General features: G+C 44.5%; 18 protein-coding genes across 18 annotated transcripts; 6 read left to right on the forward strand and 12 right to left on the reverse strand.

The window, feature by feature from the left end:
* Positions 1–9: 9 nt before the first annotated feature.
* KUCA_T00000426001 (uncharacterized protein) lies at positions 10–198 on the reverse strand (the record flags this gene model as incomplete). The annotated part of the gene is made up of 1 exon (XM_022604965.1): positions 10–198. The coding sequence occupies one exon, from the start codon at positions 196–198 to the stop codon at positions 10–12; it is 189 nt and encodes a 62-aa protein (XP_022456480.1).
* Positions 199–501: 303 nt separating this feature from the next.
* On the reverse strand, positions 502–759 carry KUCA_T00000427001 (uncharacterized protein; the record flags this gene model as incomplete). Its single annotated transcript, XM_022604966.1, has 1 exon — positions 502–759. One exon carries the CDS (start codon positions 757–759, stop codon positions 502–504), a length of 258 nt encoding a protein of 85 aa, XP_022456481.1.
* A 1196-nt stretch (positions 760–1955) lies between these two features.
* Positions 1956–2807, forward strand: KUCA_T00000428001 (uncharacterized protein; the record flags this gene model as incomplete). The annotated part of the gene is made up of 1 exon (XM_022604967.1): positions 1956–2807. The coding sequence occupies one exon, from the start codon at positions 1956–1958 to the stop codon at positions 2805–2807; it is 852 nt and encodes a 283-aa protein (XP_022456482.1).
* Positions 2808–2936: 129 nt separating this feature from the next.
* Positions 2937–3368, forward strand: KUCA_T00000429001 (uncharacterized protein; the record flags this gene model as incomplete). Its single annotated transcript, XM_022604968.1, has 1 exon — positions 2937–3368. One exon carries the CDS (start codon positions 2937–2939, stop codon positions 3366–3368), a length of 432 nt encoding a protein of 143 aa, XP_022456483.1.
* Positions 3369–3669: 301 nt separating this feature from the next.
* KUCA_T00000430001 (uncharacterized protein) lies at positions 3670–4922 on the reverse strand (the record flags this gene model as incomplete). The annotated part of the gene is made up of 2 exons (XM_022604969.1): positions 3670–4786; positions 4873–4922. The coding sequence occupies 2 exons, from the start codon at positions 4920–4922 to the stop codon at positions 3670–3672; spliced, it is 1167 nt and encodes a 388-aa protein (XP_022456484.1).
* A 250-nt stretch (positions 4923–5172) lies between these two features.
* Positions 5173–5808, reverse strand: KUCA_T00000431001 (uncharacterized protein; the record flags this gene model as incomplete). The annotated part of the gene is made up of 1 exon (XM_022604970.1): positions 5173–5808. The coding sequence occupies one exon, from the start codon at positions 5806–5808 to the stop codon at positions 5173–5175; it is 636 nt and encodes a 211-aa protein (XP_022456485.1).
* Positions 5809–6056: 248 nt separating this feature from the next.
* On the forward strand, positions 6057–6878 carry KUCA_T00000432001 (uncharacterized protein; the record flags this gene model as incomplete). The annotated part of the gene is made up of 2 exons (XM_022604971.1): positions 6057–6116; positions 6174–6878. The coding sequence occupies 2 exons, from the start codon at positions 6057–6059 to the stop codon at positions 6876–6878; spliced, it is 765 nt and encodes a 254-aa protein (XP_022456486.1).
* A 103-nt stretch (positions 6879–6981) lies between these two features.
* Positions 6982–10128, reverse strand: KUCA_T00000433001 (uncharacterized protein; the record flags this gene model as incomplete). Its single annotated transcript, XM_022604972.1, has 1 exon — positions 6982–10128. The coding sequence occupies one exon, from the start codon at positions 10126–10128 to the stop codon at positions 6982–6984; it is 3147 nt and encodes a 1048-aa protein (XP_022456487.1).
* A 240-nt stretch (positions 10129–10368) lies between these two features.
* KUCA_T00000434001 (uncharacterized protein) lies at positions 10369–11358 on the reverse strand (the record flags this gene model as incomplete). The annotated part of the gene is made up of 1 exon (XM_022604973.1): positions 10369–11358. One exon carries the CDS (start codon positions 11356–11358, stop codon positions 10369–10371), a length of 990 nt encoding a protein of 329 aa, XP_022456488.1.
* Positions 11359–11598: 240 nt separating this feature from the next.
* KUCA_T00000435001 (uncharacterized protein) lies at positions 11599–13503 on the reverse strand (the record flags this gene model as incomplete). The annotated part of the gene is made up of 1 exon (XM_022604975.1): positions 11599–13503. The coding sequence occupies one exon, from the start codon at positions 13501–13503 to the stop codon at positions 11599–11601; it is 1905 nt and encodes a 634-aa protein (XP_022456489.1).
* A 1893-nt stretch (positions 13504–15396) lies between these two features.
* On the forward strand, positions 15397–17034 carry KUCA_T00000436001 (uncharacterized protein; the record flags this gene model as incomplete). Its single annotated transcript, XM_022604976.1, has 1 exon — positions 15397–17034. The coding sequence occupies one exon, from the start codon at positions 15397–15399 to the stop codon at positions 17032–17034; it is 1638 nt and encodes a 545-aa protein (XP_022456490.1).
* Positions 17035–17212: 178 nt separating this feature from the next.
* On the reverse strand, positions 17213–18412 carry KUCA_T00000437001 (uncharacterized protein; the record flags this gene model as incomplete). The annotated part of the gene is made up of 1 exon (XM_022604977.1): positions 17213–18412. One exon carries the CDS (start codon positions 18410–18412, stop codon positions 17213–17215), a length of 1200 nt encoding a protein of 399 aa, XP_022456491.1.
* A 1100-nt stretch (positions 18413–19512) lies between these two features.
* Positions 19513–19846, reverse strand: KUCA_T00000438001 (uncharacterized protein; the record flags this gene model as incomplete). Its single annotated transcript, XM_022604978.1, has 2 exons — positions 19513–19543; positions 19599–19846. 2 exons carry the CDS (start codon positions 19844–19846, stop codon positions 19513–19515), a joined length of 279 nt encoding a protein of 92 aa, XP_022456492.1.
* A 15-nt stretch (positions 19847–19861) lies between these two features.
* Positions 19862–20293, reverse strand: KUCA_T00000439001 (uncharacterized protein; the record flags this gene model as incomplete). Its single annotated transcript, XM_022604979.1, has 1 exon — positions 19862–20293. The coding sequence occupies one exon, from the start codon at positions 20291–20293 to the stop codon at positions 19862–19864; it is 432 nt and encodes a 143-aa protein (XP_022456493.1).
* Positions 20294–20691: 398 nt separating this feature from the next.
* Positions 20692–22335, forward strand: KUCA_T00000440001 (uncharacterized protein; the record flags this gene model as incomplete). The annotated part of the gene is made up of 1 exon (XM_022604980.1): positions 20692–22335. One exon carries the CDS (start codon positions 20692–20694, stop codon positions 22333–22335), a length of 1644 nt encoding a protein of 547 aa, XP_022456494.1.
* A 349-nt stretch (positions 22336–22684) lies between these two features.
* Positions 22685–23104, reverse strand: KUCA_T00000441001 (uncharacterized protein; the record flags this gene model as incomplete). Its single annotated transcript, XM_022604981.1, has 1 exon — positions 22685–23104. One exon carries the CDS (start codon positions 23102–23104, stop codon positions 22685–22687), a length of 420 nt encoding a protein of 139 aa, XP_022456495.1.
* Positions 23105–23326: 222 nt separating this feature from the next.
* Positions 23327–24145, reverse strand: KUCA_T00000442001 (uncharacterized protein; the record flags this gene model as incomplete). Its single annotated transcript, XM_022604982.1, has 1 exon — positions 23327–24145. One exon carries the CDS (start codon positions 24143–24145, stop codon positions 23327–23329), a length of 819 nt encoding a protein of 272 aa, XP_022456496.1.
* Positions 24146–24508: 363 nt separating this feature from the next.
* Positions 24509–25117, forward strand: KUCA_T00000443001 (uncharacterized protein; the record flags this gene model as incomplete). The annotated part of the gene is made up of 1 exon (XM_022604983.1): positions 24509–25117. One exon carries the CDS (start codon positions 24509–24511, stop codon positions 25115–25117), a length of 609 nt encoding a protein of 202 aa, XP_022456497.1.
* Between the last annotated feature and the right edge of the window lie 81 nt (positions 25118–25198).

Below are 25198 nucleotides of genomic sequence, written 5' to 3' on the forward strand. Positions count from 1 at the left end.
CACAAGGTATTAGCATTGCTTTTTGAAGCGAAACTTACAAGGCATGCGCCCTTCTTTGTCTCCAAACTCATCGAGATAGTTGTTCTTCTGTTTTTTGGGTGTGAAGTTCAATGACCCAGGTGTCTCAAACCTCTTGTTAGGCGTTATTATGGTGTTCTCATCTTCCATATAGTTTGCAAACTCTTTCTTATGGTTCATTTTTTGGTATGTTTGGAGTTTTCTGGAATATAGAAAAAGTTTGTCTTGTTTGGAAAGAAGAACGAGAAAGAAGAAATATGGGAGAGAGTGATAGTTTGAGCGCGCTTAAAGTTGTACTTTTTCCCCAGAAATTCTCTTACATTTCAAATCTACTAGGATAGTCTCAATACTAACAAGACAGAGTTTCCAAACCAATCAATTTTAATACCGCCTATTATACACCGTCATAATATCCTTCAGACTCCATTTTCATCGTAATTATCACCATAGGACCCCGAACCAGCCGTCCTGGATTAAACCCATCTAACTCTCAATCTTGCCGCTTGCCATCAAATTGCCCACGTACTCCTGCAAGTACTTGTTTTCGTTCTCCATAGTTTGGACAGACCGTTTTTCCACCTTCAAGAACTGGAGTATCAGTCTTAAATCGTCGGTCAATTCCAGGGCTTCTTTGATCAGCAACTCTCTGTTGGCATTGCTGTCAGTATTCTCTGAGTCCAGTGCTTTGCTCGAGTCTTTATTTTGATGTTTCGCTGAAACAATTTCTTCTGGTTGCGACATTATCAATTGTAACGTAGATATAGCAGAACACCTGTCTTGAAACGGCCAATCCTTGAAACTATCCGCTCTCTAAGCCTGGGTGAATATTCTGGGAAGTGTCGATTCTCAGTAACAAGAATCACGATAGATGGATGATCTCAATAGCAGATGCAAAAAATAGATCTGTTTTCTTGCTGGTAAAATATGAGCTTTCGAGATCCAAAAAAAAAAAGATAACGACAACGGCAGGACTCGAACCTGCGCGGGTAAACCCAAAAGATTTCTAATCTTTCGCCTTAACCACTCGGCCACGTTGCCTTGTTGAAAAAGAATAATTATGTGCCAGTAATACTGAGTAAAACCAAAATGGTTAACACACGAATTGACGCTCCACCCGCTTCGCCAAGCGAGAAACGGGACAACTAATTTACGGCATATGAAGAGTTTTTGAACAAAAAGATCTGCCTATGACAACTCAACTATCTAGTTTGGTCGAGGGCATATGATTTTGGAATATAACTCAATCTGTCTATCCATCAGCATCATCAAGAAAACTTCCAAACTTTAGTGATCCAATTGCGTATTCCGAACGTTTTCTCATATGGCACAAATCTTTATTGGAATCTTCGAAGAAGACCAAAATTTCACTCAATCAAACAAAGCTGATTACCTACCCGGCTTTTCTATAATGATTAAAATTCCAGTGCCTTCGTTTGTGCTTTCCTAAAACCCAAGACCTGCTAGGTGGGCCCAGGTAATCGGGACTTGCATGATGTGGAGGAGCCGAGGAGCGTTAACTTCCAGCCATCCAGGACTTAACAACCGCAAACAAATTACACCAAAAAACCCACAATGGTGTTGAAAACGTTTTATAAACCCATAAAATATTTTCACATTAAATATCGTAACAAAGTACTCCGGTCAAGGCAAGGCTTCTCGGAGTTTTTGAGCTTTTCACCCCACAGATCTCCAGCATCACATGGGGGCGATGACTAGCATCGGGGGAAGGGCAAAATTATCATTGTGGATGACTTTGAAGCCGTATAAGTAGCAAAAAATCCGTCGATTCAAGACAATTGTTTTTAGAAAACATCCGTTGAAGTTATAGAAAACATTATAATCCGATTATATTCTGATTATAGTCGCGATTTATTTCATCCATTTAGACACGCAGTTCGTTTCCCCACTCTTTTCAGTTCTAGGTACTTCCCCACACTATGGAAGAGGTCGACAGCGCATTGGTTGACAACGCCAAATCGTTTATTGCTGGAGGATTTGGCGGTATTTGTGCCGTTTTGACTGGCCATCCTTTTGATTTGTTAAAGGTCAGACTACAGACAGGTCTTTATAAGTCCACCTTGGAGTGCTTCAAAGATACCCTGAAAAAGGATGGTCCCAGAGGCTTCTACCGAGGGGTGCTGCCGCCATTGCTGGGAGTAACCCCCATGTTTGCGGTTTCCTTTTGGGGTTACGACGTTGGGAGAAGAATCGTTTTATACACCTCAAAACAGGATGCCAGTGTGCCGCTTTCGGTGGCCCAGATCAGCGCAGCCGGGTTCTTGAGTGCTGTTCCCACCACTGCCATTGCTGCACCATTCGAGCGGGTGAAGGTGATGCTACAAATACAACAGTCCAAGACGGGAATGCTTAGCATGGTAAAGCAGATTTACAAGGAGGGCGGACTCAGGTCTGTGTTCAAAGGATCTCTCGCGACAATGGCCAGAGATGGGCCAGGCAGTGCTCTATACTTCGCTACCTATGAGGTGCTCAAAGAAAGACTCTCTACGCCCGGAAAGGACCTCTCGTTAGGTGCAATCACCATTGCTGGTGGATTTGCAGGTGTTTCCATGTGGCTGGGTGTGTTCCCAATAGACACCATCAAGTCCAGACAACAGTCTTCCAGCGTCAAGACCTCAATCGTACAGGTCACAAGACAGATCCATGCCGAGGCCGGATTAAAGGGCTTTTTCCCCGGAATCGGCCCAGCCCTAATGAGAAGTTTCCCTGCCAATGCTGCCACATTCCTTGGAGTTGAACTCGCCAGAAACTTCCTAAGCAAAATCGTGTAATGCTCAAAAATGAAAATGAGTATCGCACTAGCGATACGGGTAACCCGTCTCCATCGGCACCTTTTTTTCAGCAATTGTATAACTCGCTCCGAATGAATAGTACTTTCTATACACGAACTACGCAATAAAATGGTTAAATTGGAAGAAGTTACAGACGAAAAGGTCGGCGTTTTCCCAAACGGAACTGAAGACGAGGAAGTCTTCCCAAAGGAGCCCGAAGCTGCTGCTGATGAAGGATCCGAGTCCGAGGATGACGAGGATGACTTCGATGAGGAGGAGACCCTATATGAGAGAATCATTGCTTTGAAGCAAATCTTTCCAAAAGAGCAAAGAAATCTCGCTGCATCTGCCGTTTCAACGGCCTCTTCTTTGCTACACAAGGGAGGCAACCTGTTATGGATTGTTTCGTCCTCGGTCCTTTTGCTGAGTTTACCATATGCCGTTGCTCTTTCTTCTGAGCAACAGCTCATTGAGATGGAGAAGGAAATGAGCCTCCAACAGTCTTCCAACGATGTTTTGGCTCCAGGAGCTGATTCTGCATTTGCGCCCGCGGCTGCCTAAGGAGAATCACTTGATCAGTTGAAACAGCCACAGCTTGCAGCAACCTCTACGACCCCACCACCACTTGGAATGTTGGACCAAAGCTGAACGTGCCATGATTAGGAGCAGAATGCCAACAGTTTTTATGTTTTAGCCGACGAAGTATGTACATAACAGAAAGAGCTTGAACTCTCTGCTTTCTGCACCTAGTAGAGATGTAGAATCTCCGAAATTGGTATGGTATAAAGTCCACCTATGTCTTGAATGTGAAGCTAAATATAAACGGAAATATGTCAAGTCCTTCATATATTTTGTGTCTACATCACTCGACCTTTTTGTGCTTGATTGTCAGGGCCCAGATGTCCAGATAAGAGGTGATGTCGTACACAATATCCACCACGAACCATGCATGAAGACCAAGAGCCAGACCAAGACCACACCAAACGATAGGGCCAATCACCAGGTCAAAGCTCAATCCGTAGACCTTGGTCAGGACATTGATCAAGCCATATTGGATCAGAGGAATGAACATCGGGGCGTTGATTAATGGGAAGCTTTGCTTGGTCAAGTGAGCAATGATAATTCTACCCACGGCAAATGCAATTGTTGATCCGATAGTGATGACCACAGCAAATCCCATCTTCTGGATGATGGTAGGCTCGAGCAAAAGAAGAGCGAAATTGGAAGCATAGAAAACGAAGAAAGGCAAAAGACCCTTGGAGGCCTCAAACTTCCCAGCCTGGGTCTTGTGGTAGTCCATGGCGTTGCTCCATGCAGAATAAATGTTGTAGATCAACATGACGGCTCCACCAGCAAACGAAGTATCCGTCATAGAAACGGGGAATTCACTGGACAAGTCAATTGCACTCAGGTCCAAGACAAACGCTTCCGAGGACCAGGTCTCTGCTCCCAGGTAGGCCGTTAGACAATAGAAGAAGATCAGCAACCAGATACCCTCCACAGGCCCACTAAAATATGAGAGATATAATTGGTGGGTATGAAACTCCTCCCATGTAGACAGGTAGAAGTTACAGAGCGTTGCAAATTGAGCCAACCACAGTTTCCAGCCCCAGCCCAGTTGGTAGACTGAGCCGAACACAATCACAGAGAGTGTGGTGTTGATAGCATCGATACAATGATCGAACAACTCGCCCAACGGACCACTCTGGCCTGTCTTACGCGCGTGAATTCCATCACAAGCATCGAAAGTTTGGTAGAAAAACATCGCCGCAGCGTATACCAAATAAGTCCACCAAGGAGAAGGTTGATTCAGATGCGGATCGTAGTAGAACACCAGTAATACCGCACCAATGATGAAAAACAGCCCAGAAAGTGTCACCATGTTAGGAGCCATCCACAGAGGGAAAATGCACTCAAATTTCACCCAAAACTTCTTCAAAATGAACTTGGTCAACAGAGATCGATCATCACTCTTGTATCTTGGCTTTTGGTTAGTTGCTGGAGACGCTCACAAGCAAGTTCAAAGCACCATTGCTACTCAAAATTCGTAAATTGTGAAACTTACTTGTACTCCTTCAAATGAGAGAGCTTGTCGCCCGGAATAAACACACCCATTTTGTGGTTTGTAGCTGACAGGGGTTTTCAAATCGTCAACAGACGTTGGATCAACTGACATGTGCTCGGGCAATAATGTTTCAGAATGGGATTCGCACGCTTTTACTTGCTTTTGCTCGTACGCGACCGCAGCATTCGAACCTGGCCACAGAACTACCTCGATATTACAATATTTATCCCAAAAAATGCGTTTAAACTAAATCAGCTTATGCGTAATCGTACATCCTATCCACCATGACAATATCCTTTCTTAGATGCACGTGCTGAGCATATGGGTTATCACTTTCAACAGTTGTTCGTTCTCACATGCCGCACACACCCTTTCCTTGTCGTTCAGCTGCTTGTTCACCTGATTCTCACTCTGATGAGACCCCTCCTTGAGCAAAATCTTGATGCGCAGTCTTGGTGGCAAACTCCTTTCCAATCTCACTCGTATCCCGAGTCCAATCAGTGTGGCTAGAGAGCAATGCGTGATGGTTGGAGTGATCTTTATGAGAACCTCGCCGATCTTGGTAGGATCTCTGGGGTCTGTCACTGTTATATCGTTCAGATTCACAACAGCAAGCTGGCCCAGAGTCAAAGGATGTTCAGGATCCGATATCGAAGAGATCAGATCGTAGATCTCTTGTGCGTCTATAGGATCCTCAGCTTCTTCTTCTTCAGCCTCAGTCTCATCATCAGTCAGCTCAGGTGGTGTTACTTGACCGGCTTTGTTCTCATTCAAATCACCAGAGGGAGTGAGAAGAGATAATGATAACAGGTTGTTTAGTAATAGGATATCAGATTGGCCACCCTTGGCCGATTCCTTCGTGTATTTCTCTCTCCTTGTTGGCAACTGGCTCACATCCAACACCGTTGGATTTGCGTTGATTATGTCACCGGACATGGTTATTGTGTACAGTATTGATATCTAGATTGAAAGAAACACCGGCTGAAAAATCGTCAAAGGCTATTGTGATAGGAATGGGTAGTTGAGCGTTTTTGATTTCGCTCACGACTCATCGACTTTGATCCAGGACACTACCCGAAAGATTAAGCATTAGGGAAAGATTACATTTCGATATCAGTAGATAAGCACTTTTACCAGCATTTTCACTAGCCAGTTGGCATGGTATAGACAGGGCCAAAGGATTCATGACTTCAAAAAGGACGTTTTTGGTTGGAATAAGTGGTGCTTCGAGCTCAGGGAAGACGGTAAGCAGAGAGTCCACCAGTTCTTTACGATAACAAGACTAACAAACCGTTCTACAGACTGTTGCAAGACTTGTCAATTCGCTGCTACCAAACTCAGTGTTGATACATCAAGACGATTTCTATTATCCAGACGACAAGATTCCGTATGACGAGGCTCGTGGTGAGTCCAATTGGGATTCTGCGGATGCCGTGGACTTCCCCAAGCTGATACATACTCTAAAGGAGATCAAGGCCGATCCGGAAACCGTGTATCACGTTGATTCGCTGGAACTAGACGACCACAAAAAGTTCAGTCTGGACGAGAATTTCGTGGAAGCAATGAAAACATTTGTTTCTGAACAGGAAAAGACCAACGGTTTGGACAATGTCAGAATCGTGATTTTGGATGGGTTTCTGCTATTCAACAACACGGAAGTTCTTGATTTATTGGATGCAAAGTTTTTTTTCACCGCCAAATACCAAACACTCAAAGATCGCAGAGCTGCTCGTCATGGTTATAATACGATTGCCGGGTTCTGGGTGGATCCACCAAATTACTTCGACAACTTTGTGTGGGCGGAGTACTTTCTGAACCACAAGCATTTGTTTAAGAAAGATACCGCAGATTTAGAAACCCATGTGAAAGAAACAGGAGGAGTAATAGCAACGAGTGAAATTCAACAATTTCAGAATGAGAACGATACTAACGTTGATCAGCTGGTGTCCAGTGTGATTAAAGCGATCACGAGAAAGATTGGAGACATCACTTTGGACAGTATATGATCTGCTCCTCGACCTCACATTACTCTTTAGAAATTGCATAATATGCTTCTTAAACAGATAGACAGGCTTCGATCGTAAAATCACGACTTTAACTTTATACAACCTACTTTTTGGACTTCTTGTGCTTCTTCATGTTGTCCGCAGCCTTCATTTCCTCCTCGTAAATCTTCGTAGCATCCTCCTGCTTTCTCTTCTTTTTGTCGTTCTTCAAACTCACTGTTCCTTTACCCTTGGCCGCTTTCTCTAGAGACTTCGTGTTGCTGTCCCAATCACCATTATCATCAATGGCATATCTGTTGAGATTCAGCGAGTTGATAAGTTCCTTCTGCTTCTCTCTCATTTCACGAAGAACCTCAGATCCGCCTTGATTCAGCTCCTCTTCAAGTTCGGCCTCGATCTCTTCAATGCCCTTGATATCTTCTAGCTCACCATTCATCTCCTTCACAGCATCGTCGACGTCCATGTCAGGCATGGTCTGCTCAATAGTCTTGGACAAAACAGAACGGAAATAGGTAGATATTTTGCGCACAATCTTGCCAAACATTGCCATGGCCTGGGTAGAAGGCAGATTCAGCTCATTGGCAATCTCACCAATCTCCTTGTGCTGCAACCCTATCCCAAGCAAAACCGCAGTTTGCACAGACGAAAGCGTCACATCAGACGAAATTCTGCCCATGAAGAAAGAGTGTGCAATATATGGCAACATATCCACTATGACATGGTAATCAACCAGGTTGTTTGCATATGAGTCTAATCTCTTAAGATCAAATGGAGACAAGGATTGGTCCAATTCGTCCTTGGTGAACGGATTGACATCCGCCTCAGCTTTTGTGCTTTCTATGACGGTCAACGATTGGATCACGCTGAATTTGCTAAAGTTATAAGAAAGCAAAGAAATGAATCTCTTGCGGAAATCCTTAGCAAACTCTTTGAGCCACACGTCATTTCTGTTTTCCAAAGTTTTGAGCATCACACACGTATGTTCACCAGTAAGGTCATTGACAGTCTGGCGTAAATATACCGGAACATAACCCGATTTCTTCCAGAACTTGTGAAGCTGATTGGTTAACCCATAAGATACTCCCATATAATCGAGGTAATATGGAGGTTTTTCACTCAATTTGAGCAAAAGAGGCGGTAATGACTTGGCATCTCTGGCCTTGATCTCGTCCTTCAACGAGGCATTCTCCAATTCGGAATCGCTCATTCTCTTCAAAGAGAACTTGTCATCGGTGAGGTCGTTGGTCTCAGAAACATCCGTGAACTTTCCTTCGAAATAGTCTTCCAACAGTTCTAGGGCTCTTGAGCCGTAACCCATCCCCACATAGTCGGGGTTGGTTGCGATCCGCACAACTCTGGCTCCGGACAAAGAGGGAAACTCGTCATCCTGGAACTGCTGAGAGATTAGCCATGGAATGAGATCACCCACTGCTCTGACTCCGCGGTTCAGACTCTGCTTGACACTTTCTTTGGAGATTTCTCCTTCAAGAGCGACCTGGACAACACACAGAGGATCGGGGATTCGATTGTCGTTCTCGGCAATTGGTGGAAGCAACACATACAGCTGGTGAGCTGGAGCATCAGACATCAACTGAAGATCGTTGGGGGAATTCTTGTAATGAGAGGCAACGTAGAGAGACATCATCTTCTGCAAAAAGGCTTCCGAAACAGGGTGGTACGAGAACAAAGTATCCCTGTTCACATAGAACAAGTTGCATTGGGAAGGATGTGGGGTTCCTTTGGTTGCGAATTTGGCGTTCTTGGTGAGCGTGGCATCCAGACACAACAGCTTGTTAAGCCATTTTTCAACTGGGTCGCCAGGAGCGTATCTGATTGGTTCGTCCAAAGTGATCTCGGTCAAGCTTCTGGAGCGAATTTCAACGTCAAGGTCCTTGGACTCGTCTCTTGAGACATGCTTGGTCTGGCTATTACCAGACGAGAATCCATTGGACTGTTCTCTCAATTGTTGGATCAGTTTCAACGAAAGAGACCTTCCAGTTCCTTCATAACCGTTGATTGTAGAAGCCATGAAAACGAGGTATGGTCCCAACAGCTTCTTGACCACAGGCAATGGGATTGCGGCTGCCTCATCGATGATCACCAGTTCAGCTTGGCCAAGAACATGGTGATCGTTGGGAGATATATATTGGATGGTTTGACGATGTCCCCTCTTGATGTCCACTCTGACAATTGCCTTGTTGAAATCGGGATTGGTGGACTGGATAATGTCATAGTCTTGGTGCTCCACATAGCCCATAGCATCAAACCCTTTGAAGATGAACTCAAACAGCGTCTTCAAATTCTCTGGAGAAGGCGATGTCACGAATATGTTGGAGTAATCCTGTGACACTGCTGCTGCTATGGCAATTCCTAGTGCCGCAGACTTACCACGTCCTCTTCCTGCAGTAAGGGCAACAGTGTTTCTCAAGGTCTTCTCACAGATCACGTCGATGAATTTCAAAATGGCCTCGGCCTGGTTAACGGTTTTTGCCATTGCCACAAGCGATCCAGCAGGCTGGGTGTCCGCAAGACTTTCCTTAAGATCAGCCAATTCCTGCTGCTTGGGGGTAAGCTCAGTCTCGTCTATGGGAGGAAGCGGCTTGACGTTCTTACCTCCAGAAATTGGCAGCACGTTCAATTCGTCATCGACAACCAGACAGTTTTCACAAGAGCCCAACGAAAGTAAAAATCTCTCGTTAAATCTGGCAACAACATCGTTGTGGGCTTCAGTTCTATACCTCGAATGTACATCCATGGTCATAGTGTAGAGCTGCTTCAGAGAGGTCAACGACTTGAGTAGAATCACCACGATTCCACCACCCTCGACGGTCTCGATAGTTCTAGCAAGCAAGTTTGGAGTGAGACCTTCAAAATCTTGCAATATGCACATACCGTAGGTGTTACCCAGAATCTTCTCAGTTTCTTTATAGTATGTGTATCTGATGTGCTGGTTTGAGATGAACGCTTCAAATGGATCCTGGTCATTAGCCTCCCTCACGCCTCTCTTGACGTCTTTTTTAATCTTCTGTTCTCTCTTCTTTCTATTAGATGTGAACCCCAACAATTTCTTTTTGTAAGCCCAAAGTATGCTCTTATTCATCTTCAGGTCAGCATTCATCATGAGATAGTGCAAGTTTGGCAGCTGGTTCCTCGACTTGTCTCCGACGATGAAAAAGAAACTACGCTGTTTCTCCTGAACCCCGTTACGGATCAGTGCCGGGATTCTCGAGTCAATAGCCTTCTTTACCATTTCGTTTGCTTGTGATACGCTGTATAGTTCAAGATTAACTTTTCACTTTGAAATTTTTAGAAGTGTAAGAAATTTAATTTTTTTCGCAGTGCCACGACGGTGCCACATCCTAAGGACCACCAGTGGTGCGGCTCATGCATGGCCAGGTTTACAGATTTGAAGAACTAATATACATTGAAATAACAGACAGCGCAAATATATAACCCAAGTTAACACCACATAAACAAACCTCCAGTGAGGTTATTCCTTAAACGGATTTTCCTCATCTTCAAACGCGAGCTTGGGAGGCGCCAACTCGGAGGTCTCTTCGGGTACTGCGCTCAGTGCGTTCATGCTTATCGCAGTCAAAGTAGGTGCGATAGGGTCGATTGACTGGCTATGACCGTCAGTGATATTCTGTAGAGTCTGTAGTCTTCCATACTCGCTGAGCACGGGTTGCTGGGTTAGAGAGGTAGAGTAGGAGTCCGAGTTATCAGGATTACCATTTCCGAATTTGAGATTAGGCAAAGTCAAGGGATCCGAGAACTTGTTGTAAATGCCTGGTTTTTTTCTTATCGGCGAGTATTGCATTTCCGATTCAAGAACTGGTGGGTGCAGGGAAGGCGAGTCATCAAAATCGTTATCACCTGCGTCATCATCGTGGATCTTGCTCTTTTTCAGCGCTCTTGCAGGCGTATTTGTATCATTTATCTGACGAAGAGATCTGTCGTGTGTTATCTGAACCCTGAAAGCCTTGTTTGGAGAAACCCGGTGCATTTCTTTCGACAGGTTGAAGAGGTCTCCGGTGGTGATGTCCAAACCAGTTGCTCTCTTCACAGGAGACAATGTGGTTTCCGCTTTCAACGGACTGGTATCGATTCTATTAGGAGTCGATGCTCCGAGGCTCTTTCTTCCAACATCGAACACGTGCGTGTTCGAATCTGCCAATATACGCTGGGATTCATCATCCACAAAACCTTCAAGATCAACATTTGCGCTGGCCTCAAAGAAATGTTTCCAGATTTCAACACTATCCCGTATGCTTTCACAATTTTCGCCATATTTCTCGATCACAGGCATCAGCGATTTTCTTATGATGTTATTGATATCCACGAGATCCTGGTTGATTTCACGCATCAGTATCACTGTGTCGATGTTGAGCCTGTTCAGAAGATCCACCTTTTCCTGGGTGGCAGGATCGCGTATCGCCAAGGATTTCCGAGAACTCATCCGACTTCCTCCGAATGACATTTGGTACCAGCAATGAAAGTAATATATTGCGCTGTTTCAAAGAAACAAAATAAAGTGATGCGACGCGTCTCAAGCATCGGCCTTCGGGTCTTGGACTCTTACTCTTAGAAAGAACACGACCTCGGGTGCGGCTCAGAGAAAAAAGATAATGATGACATAATCTGTTGCTATATTACGATTAAAACATCTGATGATCTTTTTTGAGCGAAATATAATACGCAAAAGTATATTTTGTTTGATCTAAAGTTTGGCCTTGATTGGAATTTCCTTGGACAACAGCTCTTTAAGCTCATCCGCCGCGCGCGACAGATAGTAGGCCATAGCATCAGCTCTCAGCCCCAAGCTGTTGTCTTTGAAGACGGTGATGTTCACATGCATCCACTCGTTGTTCAGCATGTAAGCCAAACCAAATCCGTCCGGAACAACTGGAGACCATCCGTATCCGTTGAACCACTCAGAAGACAGTTGGGACGTGGAGAGGTACCAATGGGAGGAGTAGGAGTACATTGGATCAGTGAATATCTCATGGATTGACTCACCCGGCTGGTAGAGCTGTTTCAGACCAAAAAGATGACGATCGACACCTTGACCATTAGAAGCCTGGGTGATATACGAGACGTGACTGTCGACAGCAGCTCTGAATTTAGCGACCTTTACCGAAGCGGGAATGGAAGGGTCTTCCCATGCTCTGACGAATTCAAGAGATTCCAGGGATACAGAACGACATGCTTCGGTTCTACCCCCAAAGAACCTGCGAGTGGAAGCACTTTCGTAGGTTGGTCTTGAGATTCCCGTCATCTTGTAGTAGGCCAACTGAATCAACATTTGGATGAAAGCATCGGGGGAGCATTTGAACTGTTTGATGAGACTCTTTCCCAACCCAGGATATTGCCACACGTTGATGTCCAGTCCATTCACGGTTTTGTGGAATTCAGAAACTTGAGCTGTAATAGATGTCTGGGTTGCTGGAGTGATGTCGAAGTTCAACTCCTCCCAGTGTTGCACACGGCCTTGGGATTCACCGCCGAACTCTTCAAGCTTCATCTTTGCGACGGTAGAAGCAACATGGTCGTTCATACTCAGAGTAGGAGTTCCATCCATGAGGGAATGCTCCCCCAAGAAACCGGAGCTACCGTTCCGAGCAACAAAAATCTCCACAGGTTTGTCAAACCATCTGTTGGTGCCATTTCCATGCCAGGCGTTTCTAGACTTTTCAACAATGGTGACAGGAACATTGTCATCTAGGCAAAGCACAAACGAAGAAGCATGGATAGTTTCTAAAGATGCTAAATTGACAGGCGATTTCTGCAATTCAGCGTATGCAGTGGCCCAAACGTCTCTGTTTGCAGAGGTCAGAATTCCCAGTGGAGAAACAACTTTTGGCTTGGATCTAGCATCGATCAGAACCTCGTAAAGTTGATGGTGAATCTCGGCTGGACTGAGCACATTTCCTTCAACGTCGTGGTGATAAACCTTGTAGATTCTGTCCTGACATAGAACAGTCAGATATCTGTGCTCAGATGAGTCAAATTTGACGCTTCCGTCTCTTTGTGGAAGTGGGATTCTCGAATTGTTGAACATCCACTTGAAGCTCTCCATACAAAAAGGCTTTCCCCTGACTAATTCCGGAGCCAAGGTTTCCGTTTCGATCTTCTCTCTAAACTTCACGATTTCAGAGGTCAAAGCAGCCGCTTTCAGCAGCTGGTCCTTGCAAATCTCCGAATTCACGTCTCTATGACTAAAGAAGTAGGAAACGAAGGGCGAGACAGGGTCGCGATATTCCAGGTAGGCATAATTGTTCCACCATGTGGAGAGCCAATTACGTTCTCCAGAGGCCAAATTTTGTAAACGTAGCTGAAGATTAGTGGCATCTCCGTCTTGTTTGAAGAAATCATTCACCTTCTCGGCATACTTCACATAGGCAGCATCTTCAGTACCACCGGGGTAGAGTGGGGCAATAGAGCGCAAATAAAGATCTTTCGTGTGTTGCAAATCTGGAACAGGCAACGATGGTAATTCAGCTTGATATTTGAAAAGATCACCTTTTCGGGTGCTGGTTGAAGACAGTTGTCTTGGGGGATCGATAACAGGCATCTTCACAAAGAGAGGTTTGGAAAGGCGACTTCTCGCAAGTGTCCTGATCATGGATTTTAAGGAATGAACAATGAGAAAACTTTTTCGGAGATACAGGAATGATGGGAGACTATATCTGATTTTGAACTTAACCTCGGTACTCGCAACCTGCTGGTCACATCACATATATACGGAGCAGGTGAATCTTCCGTAGTGACCATGTGAAGATGACCTTCTCGGATGTGGGGAAGCTTCGGTAGTGCGGGGGCTAAAGGATAGAAATTGTTAAAGTTAGCACTGGCTTGAGGGTTGAGAATGAACCGAGGAAGACTTCGTCTGTACTTCTTTTTCTGAAGATATCAGGGAGATAGCGTTTGATCCTTTCTGATATAAGTCGAGCGGGGTCGATTGGCCCGTCAAATCCCCAATCACTACGAGGCCGGAACATAGAAGAAAGGCGGGACTATGGTGAATGCCACCTCGTGTTGGAGATTGGGAAAGGGATTGAATGCACGATGAACCAGATGTACAGAAATCTTTCTATAGAATACAACTGTCATATCTCTTACACGGGTTCGAAAACCCAAGAAAAATACCACCTTTGTGAATGAAAACAAAAGGTCGTGCAAAACATCAGGAGTATCCTTCGTGCGGCTTTCGCTTAAAAAAGCTGCACAAACTAGTGGTTCATGGTTGGTCAGAGACTACGAGAATTTTCAAGCTGATAAGTCTGAAGCAACAAAATTCGTCCACAAAGCTCTTGGAGGCTCCATTTCTGCGTCTGTCCATGTATGGCACAGAATACAGGCCAAACCCAGCAAACGGAACTCAAAAAAAGGGAGAGAGGCTTGAACTTTGCGTGTACCACACACATATCTTCTCGGATCCCAATCTGACAATTTAGGTTTTTCCAGCTGCAATGCACGAACGCCGAGGCTCTGGAATTAGTTGCCAAATTGGGACGGCATGAGCCCATCGTCAAGGCTTTTTTGCAGCCTTTTTTGCGACAGTTTGGCCCACAACGGAACAAGTTGGGGGCCTTGGTTAATCATGGAATAGATTACCGTTTAAGTTAATCGAGCGATAAGCTCGTAGATACGTTTTGTGATAAAGAAAAAAAAGGATGCGAGCCTTTTGACACAACGTCAGGAGCAGAAAAACGCTAATTGTAATTTCGTACTAGCAGCCACTGTAAAACGGCGTGCCGGAAAAATCCTTGTTGGCAGGCTCAACCTATTGTGCGCCATTTCCGGTTCTGGCCAACAAAATAAGCACTGCAACAGAGTCAAGGCTTTCGAGGTGCTATTGGCTAACCGTTGGTTTGCTGAGCCATGTGGGCTAATACATACGGCTATCAGGAACGTGTTCCTGACGGGTGTAAGTTAATTTTGATCACCACGTTAACTACATAAACAGAAACGTTTCAAGAAGAAGCTTTGCGGTTTAAACGCATTCACGTGGGCCTTAATGGTTATTGTTCGCACGTTGAGCGGCATTGAATGTCTGTAGAATTATTAGTGTGGAAAAACGCATGTAGAAGACGCAGTGAAAGGGGTCCCACTGGACTGTTTCAAATGAGACCTTGGGTTAACTGCTAAAGACAATTTTTTTGAACACCCATTCTGTGTATTTTTCCGACCAGGACCAATCTTAGATATAGAATTCTCTGCCTTCCTATTTGTCCATGGGAACCGCGATCTGGAAGCAACTAAGGGCAGATAGAAAGTTCTTATCTTTTGCTCCCCACCCCCATATCAGTTCTGCACGGCACCGGAGTCAAATACCTCTTCCCACCGCGTATCGATTGCAAGTTTTCGCTTTTGGGCTTCTTTTGGGCTTCTTTTGAGTTCTTTTTCGGTTGTGAGATAAATATTTTTGCTTATTGTCCAGTTTAAAAGCATCTTGTTCTGCTCTTTTCAGACCAGTTCCAGCCACTCCCATTTCTGACATTTACTCATAAAGCAGATGGCATCCAGAGATCTTCCAAAGTCCTTCTCGGACGCCGTCATCGGCTGGGTTCCTCGTGCTAAGAAGGAAATCACTTGGGCCAAAACCACAAATGAGACTGACCCGGAACTGACTTCGGTGGGTTCTCTTTCAGGCCGTGCTCCATACGTCCCTACTCAGATCGTTGAGACTGAGTCGTCAGTCAAAGCCAAAAATCTGTGGCCTATTTTCACAGCTGGTGCAGGTCTTTTTTCTGATGGTTATGTTAATAACTCGATTTCCACAGCCTCAACCTGTCTGTCCCTGCTATATGGTGCCGAATACAAGAAATCCAGAGCCATCAACAATGTCAGCTCTATCGCCTTTGCTGGTACCGTGCTGGGCCAACTCACCTTCGGTGTTTTGTCCGATTACATGTCGCGTAAGACGGGAATGCTCATTTCCTCGGCGATTTTGATTGTATTCGCCATTCTATGTTCAGGTTCCTGGGGAGCCGGTGGTTCCGCCGGCGGATTGTTTGCAGCCCTCACTGCCTACCGTTTCTTCCTTGGTGTTGGTATCGGAGCAGAGTACCCTACTGGTTCGGCTGCCTGTGCCGAGGCATCTGCCCTCTTGCCAGCTGGTCACAGAAACAGATATTTTGCTTGGTTCACTAACTTCATGATTGACATGGGATTCGTGGTTTCTGCGTTCGTTCCAATGGTGATGCTGTGGATCTGCGGTCCCAACCATCTGACTCCCGTCTGGAGAGTCACTCTTGGTCTCGGTGCCATTCCACCACTGTCTCTTTTCTTGATGCGTCTTAAATTCAAGGAAGGTGAAGCTTTCACTAAGACTAACTTCAAGGGAGTCAGGGTTCCTTACGGAGCCATCATCAAGTTCTACTGGTTTAGACTCATCATCGTTGCTGTTATCTGGTGGATCTATGATTTCTCCGTCTATGCCTTTGGTATCTACTCTTCCACCATTCTTGCTGAAATTATTCCAGATGGTGATCTGTACAAGACTTTTGGATGGAACGTGGTTATCAACCTTTTCTACATTCCAGGTGCCTTTTTGGGTGCTCTGGCAGCTGACTACATCGGACCCAGACTGTGTCTAGCCGTTGGTGTTTTCCTGCAGGCCATTATCGGGTATATCATGGCTGGGTGCCTTGAAAGTCTCAAGAAACACATTGCTGGTTTTGTTGTTGTCTATGGTATTTTCTTGACCTTCGGTGAGTTCGGTCCAGGTGACAACATTGGACTGTTGGCTTCCAAGACATCGGCTACCCCCATCAGAGGTCAATACTACGGTATTGCTGCTGCCACCGGTAAGATCGGTGCCTTCGTTGGAACTTACCTGTTCCCAATCATTGAAGCAGATGCTGGTGGAGCTGATACTACTCCTGGTTTGCAAGCTCCATTTTGGACTGCCTCTACCCTGGCCATTTTCGCCGGTGTCTTGGCTCTTTTCTTTCTTCCAGCTGTGGACCAGGATGCCATGGCTGCCGAAGACGTCAAATTCTTAGAGTATCTTGCTTCCACTGGTTTTGACATCAGTCAGCTCGGAGATGGCTCTTTGGCCAGCCAGATCAACAACTCTGCTGAGACTGCTCAGACCGATGAAAAAGAGGAAGTTGTTGAGGTTTCTCCAGAGTACTCCGATAAGAAGTGATTCAATTTACCATGCTATTTCTGTCGACCTTTCAATATTCCTTTGTAATGGCTTTAATTTAGGATTATTATAGTTAAAGGTTTTATGTAGAAATCAATTTCTACCTAATTCTCGTTTTCCAGATTTTTTCGAATTCTTGGAAAATTTCCAAATGTTCACATCTCCTCTTTTCCTCTATCTACCGCGTCAATTGCCTGAAAAGAGGGTCTATGGTGATCGCTTTGTTGATATCCAGCTCGTAGCAATATCCAATAGGGAAATTTTTGAGATCGTCGTATTTTGGTGGATTTTCGTCGCTAGTACCAAACTCCCCCGAGACATATAAGAACTTGAAGTTGGGAAGCAAGACAATATCGTGGTTGAGCCTCTTCATACTCATGTGGTTTGCCATTCCAAACGTGGAGCCATCAAGAAAATAAGTCTTCATTGTCGAGAGGTTAACAAAACTTATTCGGTTGGAGTTGGTCACTTTGTGTTCCTTCGAGTCCATGTACTCACCACCAAATATCGTCATTACTCTTGAACCAGTCTGAAGTGTGAATATATTCAAGACTGGATTGATTAAAGAGCCCAGCTTTGTGTCTTTATAGGCTTGCTCTTTCCATTTTCCTGATGTGCAGTCAAATCGCCATATCTCGCTGCAGAATTTGTGCTGAGCCGCATCGTATCCACCATACAAGTATATGCGAGCCTCTCTGGTATCGTAGTCTGGAATCACAATTGCGCCGTATTTTACCAGACCAGTGGGACTTCTGGCTTTTTTGGTGAGTCTGAATGTGGAAGTTTGGGTCTTTTGTATCACGGGTATCTGTCGTAGAGTCCCACATACCAGTTTGTCTTCGTCGTTCTTGCATACATCCAGAGCCCAGACATTGAGATCGGGATCCAAACCAAAAAAGCATTCCCTATCGCGATATTTGGCTGTATACTTGGTTATTGCTTGACAGTTGACCTGTTTGAAGACCTCGTTGGCCTCGTCATGTATTTCACTCTTTAGTCGCCAATTTTGGTCAACTGAGACTTGGTTCACTTGGCCTTTGCTATGCGCATTAGCTTCGCCGATACTTTCAGAACCGCGCTGACTCATAGGGCAAAACTCAAACAGTCGCAGGTCCTGATCATACTGAAGTAAATTGACAGAAGAGACCTTTTCAGTTCTCCCAGTCCAACACTTCATATACAAATCCCGAGACTTCAACTGTCTCTCAGAGGTGCTCCCAGCAAGGGCTATTTTGAACCCCAGCAGAGGAAAAGGCGAATTTAAAAGTACCAGCTTATTCACGAAAGGATGTCGCTTGTTGCCTATCGGGTAGAACTTCTCCGCTTTAGTGCTCACCCAAGGCCTATGTGCTTCGGCATAAGTGGGAGGTCCCTGCATGAGGAGGGTTGAAGATAGCGTTCCCGTTCAAAATGTCTATAAGAACAACAACGGCAGATGAACCCTCAAAACAATGTGCTCAAGCAAAATTTATCACGCTTGTAATAACCATAAACTATCTCTAGATACGGTTCATAAAGGCCAAGCGATTGGTTCTGGAGTTCGATTGATATTGACGCAGATACAGATCTCTGATGGTTGAAGAAAGAGAGTAAATGCTAGGAAGGGACAGAATTAACCAAGAAGAAACTTGCCAAAATTTAAAATGAGTTTTAATTAAATAAATGTGGACAAATGGTCGTCTTTGTACTTTTTGGACCAAACTGTGTTAAGTTTGGGAAATATTTGATGCGATATGGTTAAGGCTGCAAGGTGATGCGATAAGGCCTAAAGTGGACTTCCAATGAATTGTGTTATTTGGCTGAATACGGATATATTAACTTCTGCAATGAACATTTTTATAGGGGGTTCGATTTTAATTTTTCGACTAATATGAACGCAGTATCCAAAAATATTAGGTTTCTCCGAATTTCATTTCACCACCCAACCCCGGAAATGAAACGAGGCCTCCACAATGTATGTGCGGCTATCTGCAGTGCACACGCCTCAAGCGAATATCGCACAGATGTGCAAATCCGTGCACATTTTCGTTTCATTGTAACACGATATTGCCCAGATTGTTATTTCAATTGGTGCAGAATTGAATAAGTTGTGCTTAGCGCCCCTGCATGTAGTATTTCAGAACAGGGCCTTTTTAAATTTAACGGACCATGATCCTTCTTACGTAGTTGGAGGGTCTCTAATTAGTGATGGCCACATTCTAAAGTAAAGGGCCAACGTTATGCTTGTAGTTCCATCATATTATTACAGTAACTTTGAGAGACTTCAAGTTCACACCGCTTAAGTTTATTACAATCTCTAAACGATAGCTGTAAGATACAAACATCCAGAACTCTCCACCTTTCCTCACTCAAACAATCTTCTCCAACAAATCAAATAGCTGCTTCTCTCTGTTCACGTTGTACGACTCATCAGAAGACTTGATAATCTCCCCCAGATCGCAGTAGGCCACATTATCAACCCGCTCATAGAGTGTATCATCAAAGACCGTTTTCGCCATTAGAAAACCAGCTCTGTCCGGAGTAATGCTCCATCCTAAAAGTCTGAACACAAGACTACTATTAACAATCTGAGAATCGAGGCAGCATCTCTGCTTAGTCCTGTTCCAGGCACAAACCCGGGACTGTATACCAAAAACTTGACCCGAGGATGTCTTCTTGCTACCTCAGGAAACAGATACACTAGCGCCAGCTTACTGGTGGAATAAGCGCGCAATCCTGCTTCACGGGACTCTGGATTCTGGTCTGCAGGGTTGGCACCTGGCTTCGTCAAACAGTCTAAATTGGAGTCCTCCCAATAAGGTTTAGGGGCCATAATGCGGGTATGCTCCTAGTCGCCAAAATGGGTGTTACTTCCGGTGACAGAAAACCTGCCTTCTGTGGAATTTTCCAGCGATGGAATCAGCTGCCTGGCAAAGAGATAAGGTGAGATCACGTTCACATGGAACGTTTCCTCGAACCCATCCTTTGAGCTGGTAGTGCGAGTCATATGAGAGACACCAGCATTGAAGAGAACAACTTTAATTGGTGGTATTTTTCCTTCTTGGACCAATCTTTCGATTTCTTCAAGAGCCTGTTTGGTGCTTGCTACGGAAGATAGATTACACTTCACTGTGGTGAGGTTGGCCTTCTTCACTACCTTGCCAGGATCGCGACAAACCAGTACGTGATGAAATTTCTCGCTGTTTTTGTCGATGTAGGTTCTGGCAAAAGCTCCAATCCCGCTGGAGAGGCCTGTGCTCACGAGAGAGTACTCTGGCATTTGATTTTCGGATAGTGGGTTCAACTTAGTTGAAAGAGAATTTACGAGTGACTTTGTGAGGCGCTTTGAAAGAACGTGAGGACATCCCTCTGCCCAGATAATTGAGTGGAATTATGGCATTATATGGCGATTTTCACAGGTGTCACTTAGTAGCTATTATCTTTGATATGCTCTCGGATTTTTCTCTCGGCGGAGTTATCATGTGAGATTTATCGGCAGCCATTATGTCCTTCTACATAGTCCTCAACACAGGGTCCTTATTCTGCCACCAAGTCACGTGTCAGTAGCTGTCGCACTACTTTGCACACTTTCTTCGATGTTCGCATCTTTTGGCGAATTCAAAGATTTGGCTTTTAAAACATCACACAATTAGCTCCAGCAATTCGTCTCGGTGAATCATGCCATCAAAACGGAAAGGATCGAGTGCCAACTCGTCTCCAACGGTGAAAAGGGTTCGCTCCGAAATAGACAAAGAACAGCTTCAACAATTTTTAAATTCTACGGTGCAGTTAATCGCGAACCTGAGAGATGATAACAACAACCTTATCTCCAAGGATTTCAACAAGCTGCCCTCGAACAAGCTTTATCCTGACTATTACCAACTGATAGAAAATCCGATTTCAATTCACGAGATCAGGAGCAAAATCGCTTCCAAAAAGTACCTTGATGCCAACCAATTTTTACAAGATGTTGAGCTTATGGCGAATAATGCTAACTTCTACAATGATCCCGAAAGTGATATTGCGCTGGACGCGAAGAAGATTCTCGAGTTTGTGGATGATCAGGTGAAACAACTTCTTGAAGGGGAGTCCCACACTGTGGAGGATGACGAGGAGCCAGTCAAGACACCAGCCAAGAGAGGAAGAAAGCCCAAACCGGTAAAAGTGATAGACGATTATTCCTCCAAACTGGAGAAAATTTTAAAGGAGCTGATTGACTTCAAAATTCCTAAGCGCGGAAAGATTGCGGGCCCTTTTATGGAAGAAGTTGATGGTGAGTTATATCCAGATTACTACACTGTGATTGAGGAAGCCATGGCTTTCAACACCGTGTTGGACAATCTGGATTCTGGGAAGTACAGCGAAGGATTGGAAGGAGTGGATGTTTTTGAGAGAGATGTGAACTTGATATTCCAGAACTCCTTTACCTACAACGAGGAAGAAAGTCTGATTTTCCAGGACGCGACAATCCTAAAGGAGCACTTTGTGGAGAGTTTGAGAGAATTCAAAAGCGAGATTGAGGAAGAAGCTGAAGATGAGCCAAGCCACATCAAGATCAAGCTGAAGCCAGGTAGAAAACCCAGTGCAGCATTGCCTAAGATCACTCTCAATTTGAAAAAGATTAAGGACGAGTCGGAATCTGTCGAGCCAGAAATTACTCCAAAGAAGAAGAGAGGTCGCAAGCCAAAGAGACTACTCGAAGAACAGCAAGAGGAAGTGGAGATTGAAGAGGTCATAGAGCAAGAACCTACTCCAGAGCCAGAACCTGAAAAGGAACAGTTCACCTATAGACACCACAAGAGCAAGAACTCTTCCCAGACCTATATTCAGGACTTATCGATTTCAACTCTGAAAACCCTCATCACTCCCAATCCATACTACAATTCCCAGCAACAGCAGCCTGAAAACACGATTCCGCAATACTTTGAGTTTCTATTCCCATCGCTGGGACAGAATGATGATTCTTTAGGCTCAAGGAACTATTCCATCAATGTCCCATCAATGGCTGGAACTGTGACTATATTGACCACACTGAACGAGTCACTGCTGAAACGCAAATACACCTCCACTCTCCTGGTAAACGGTGAGAAAGTGACGCCTTCGCCCTCAGTGACCTACACGGACTCAGATGAGGTTCTCAAAACCAAGTTTGAGGTCAAGCTGGGAACCGGTCTGAACTCGGTTCAGTTCACATGCTCTGTTCCTCCTGTCGTTGGATTGGACGAAAATGGAAAGCTTCCTCCAAGGTCAGCTACTAATCCAACGAATCCAGAGAACATGATCAACGAGACGGTAATGATCTGGATCAATGTAGCGCAATGAGAAGGGGAGTGTAAAATGTATCATATTGTCATTATCAAGATAAACTATTCAACTCAACTGTTGGTAGAAAAGTATTCCTTAAATCGCTTATATAGTCATTGAAAGAAATATTGTCCAGCTGATTTCTGTCATTACTTATACAAGATTAAACACCACTGTCTTTAATGGAAGGAATTGTCTTAACTGTCATTCTATTGTAGCCAATACAAGGCACCAGCTCATGTGGGAAAGTACAATATCAGCTTTAGGTTTGCGATGGCTGATTTCACCACTAAAATATTTTCTATACCGTTCAATGACTCTCCATCACCACAAGACTTCAGTTATCCACCGGCATCTGCCCAACTCCTCATGAAAAATCCGCTATCAAAGCACCCACATTACTCGAGTTGATTGCCACACTCTCCATAACTAGACTCTTAGCCTTTGCATGTATCTTTTCCAGGCTCCTTCTTTGCTCTTGGGAGACCGATTGCGGGTTGTAAATGTTCGTCTCACCAACGTCGGCTGCTCTGGAAACCGGCAATTTTCCACCAGCATTCAGCAGCCCTGAACTGGATATCGAGACATCTCTTCCATCACCATTGGATGAGTTCAAAAAGCTCGTTATGTCAATCAGCAGCTCATTTGTGTTGGTTACTATGGTCTCGAGCTCCTTATTCCTCCTCACTGTATCCTCAGAGTCGTCGACTTGAGAAGGCAGCAAAGGCGACGTCTCCTCATTATATTCTTCTTCCACTGGATATAAACACGATAGACATATTCCCATGTTTGATGACAATTGTTTTGTGACGTTTGTTGTGGACTGATTGCTTGATCTCTTCCATGTCCAGACGACCAGTACATAGTCTGAAATAAACCTGGGTATGGTTCAAAGGAGCGTGTGCGGCTCAGCTTGGGCTCAAAGAACCGTTTTTTAATGGATGGCAAGTAGCACAAGCTTACAAATATAGCCAAAAATGTACATTGATATTGCATAAAACGAACAATATTACTCCTTTGGAGTCGTTCTTATAAAGTGAGAAGGACAGTGGTAGCCGTTTGGATTTTTGTCCAGGTACAACTGGTGGTACTCTTCAGCGTCCCAGAAAGACTCGATTGGCTCGATTTGAGTCACAATTTTGTGCTTAGGATACCATTTGGATTGCATAGCATCTCTAATTTCCCTTGCTTCATTCAAATCTGACTCAGAGTGGGTAAAGATGGCCGATCTGTATTGGGTACCCACGTCTGGTCCTTGAGAATTCAAAGTGGTGGGATCGTGAATCACGAAAAAAAACTCAATCAGTTCCTTGAAGGAAACCTTTGCTGGATCGTACGAAATTTGAAGTGTCTCGGCGTGGTTGGTGTCACCATTGCACACAGCTTTGTAATCTGGGTTGGCAGTGACTCCATTGGCATAACCCACTTTGTAATCAGTGATCTTATCGCCAAACTTACGACGGTAGATGTGCTCCGTGCCCCAAAAGCAACCAGCAGCCAACCCAACAAACTTATCAGCACTTCCGTGCTTTATTGTCTTCGAAATTGTAGAACTCATGGCTGACATTTGAGAAGAGTAGGGTTGTTGGTTTTCCATGATCGCCATTTCGTCATTTGGAGCCATAGTAGTGTCTGGACTAATTATGGGCTCCACATAATCCATTCCTGAACGTCTCATGTTATCTGTTGAATTGTCCGGAAGGTAAACATTCTGGGTAACTGATCCGAGAAGTGCATCATCAGAAGTTTCTTGATGGGATCTCATTGATTTTTCGGATTTGAGGTTGAAAACTTGGCTAAGTTTTTTCAAAGAGATCGGAGAGTGCATTGCGTGGAGTAGTAGTAAAGTGTAGGGTCTAGTGTGATTCTTGAAAAATCCACACTGAATAAACGCAAACACCAGACTACTTATAGGTCAAAAATTAACACCTGAAATGCTCAAATCTAAAGCTAAATGCACTTCAACGTCTTTAACGGTTTTCGAAGCTGCAGAAATCAAGTTATCTAAGCCTACTTGATCTTACCATCTCCCATAGTTAAGATCTTAGTGGTCTCTTATCAATGACCCCGGTGATGGGCTCCTACCCAACTCAGCCTGCACTGCACGCTGCTACATGTTCTGCAGTTCTTTTTACGTACAATCCATAGATTTCATATCCAAGCCACAAAAAAGACGGTACAGATCTGCACTATGATATCACCATATGCGGCATACGCATTTGATTCGTTATTTGCGCGATTGACACACAAATCGCCTATAGGTCTATCCCGGCTGAAAGCACTGTGTGGGGTTGAGGAACAAGACCAACACTGCCCCCTTTTCGTGACTTGGAACACTATCACCGATGACGCAGAAGACAAGAGTCTGAGAGGATGCATAGGAAACTTCGGCAATTTGGAGCTGGAATCGGGGATTAAAGAATATGCTCTGATAGCCGCACTGGAAGATACGAGGTTTGAGCCGATTGTTCCAGAAGAACTACCTTCTTTAGAGTGTGATGTGACTTTGCTTAAACATTTTGAAAAGGCCGATAATCCACTGGACTGGGAATTGGGAAAACACGGAGTAAGGATCAGCTTCAGTTCTAGTCATCAACAGTTCTCGGCCACTTTTCTCCCTGATGTTGCTGTTGAACAGGGCTGGGATAAAAATGAGACCTTGGATCATTTGGTGCGCAAAGCCGGAAGCAGAGGTGACTGGAGAAATCTGGATATAATTTTGACAAGATACCAGGGAATCAAGACCTCCATAACATATGGCGAGTACGTCACGCTGAGGGGTCAGCTTGGGCTGAAGTAAGTTTCAGATGCAACAGGTAACTTTTATTTATGACATTTAATAACACGAAATATGGTTTCATTTTTATTTAACTCACTCACT

The sequence above is a fragment of the Kuraishia capsulata genome, genomic scaffold, assembly GCF_000576695.1.
Source record: "Kuraishia capsulata CBS 1993 genomic scaffold, Kuraishia_capsulata_scaffold_1, whole genome shotgun sequence".
NCBI lineage: Eukaryota > Fungi > Ascomycota > Pichiomycetes > Pichiales > Pichiaceae > Kuraishia > Kuraishia capsulata.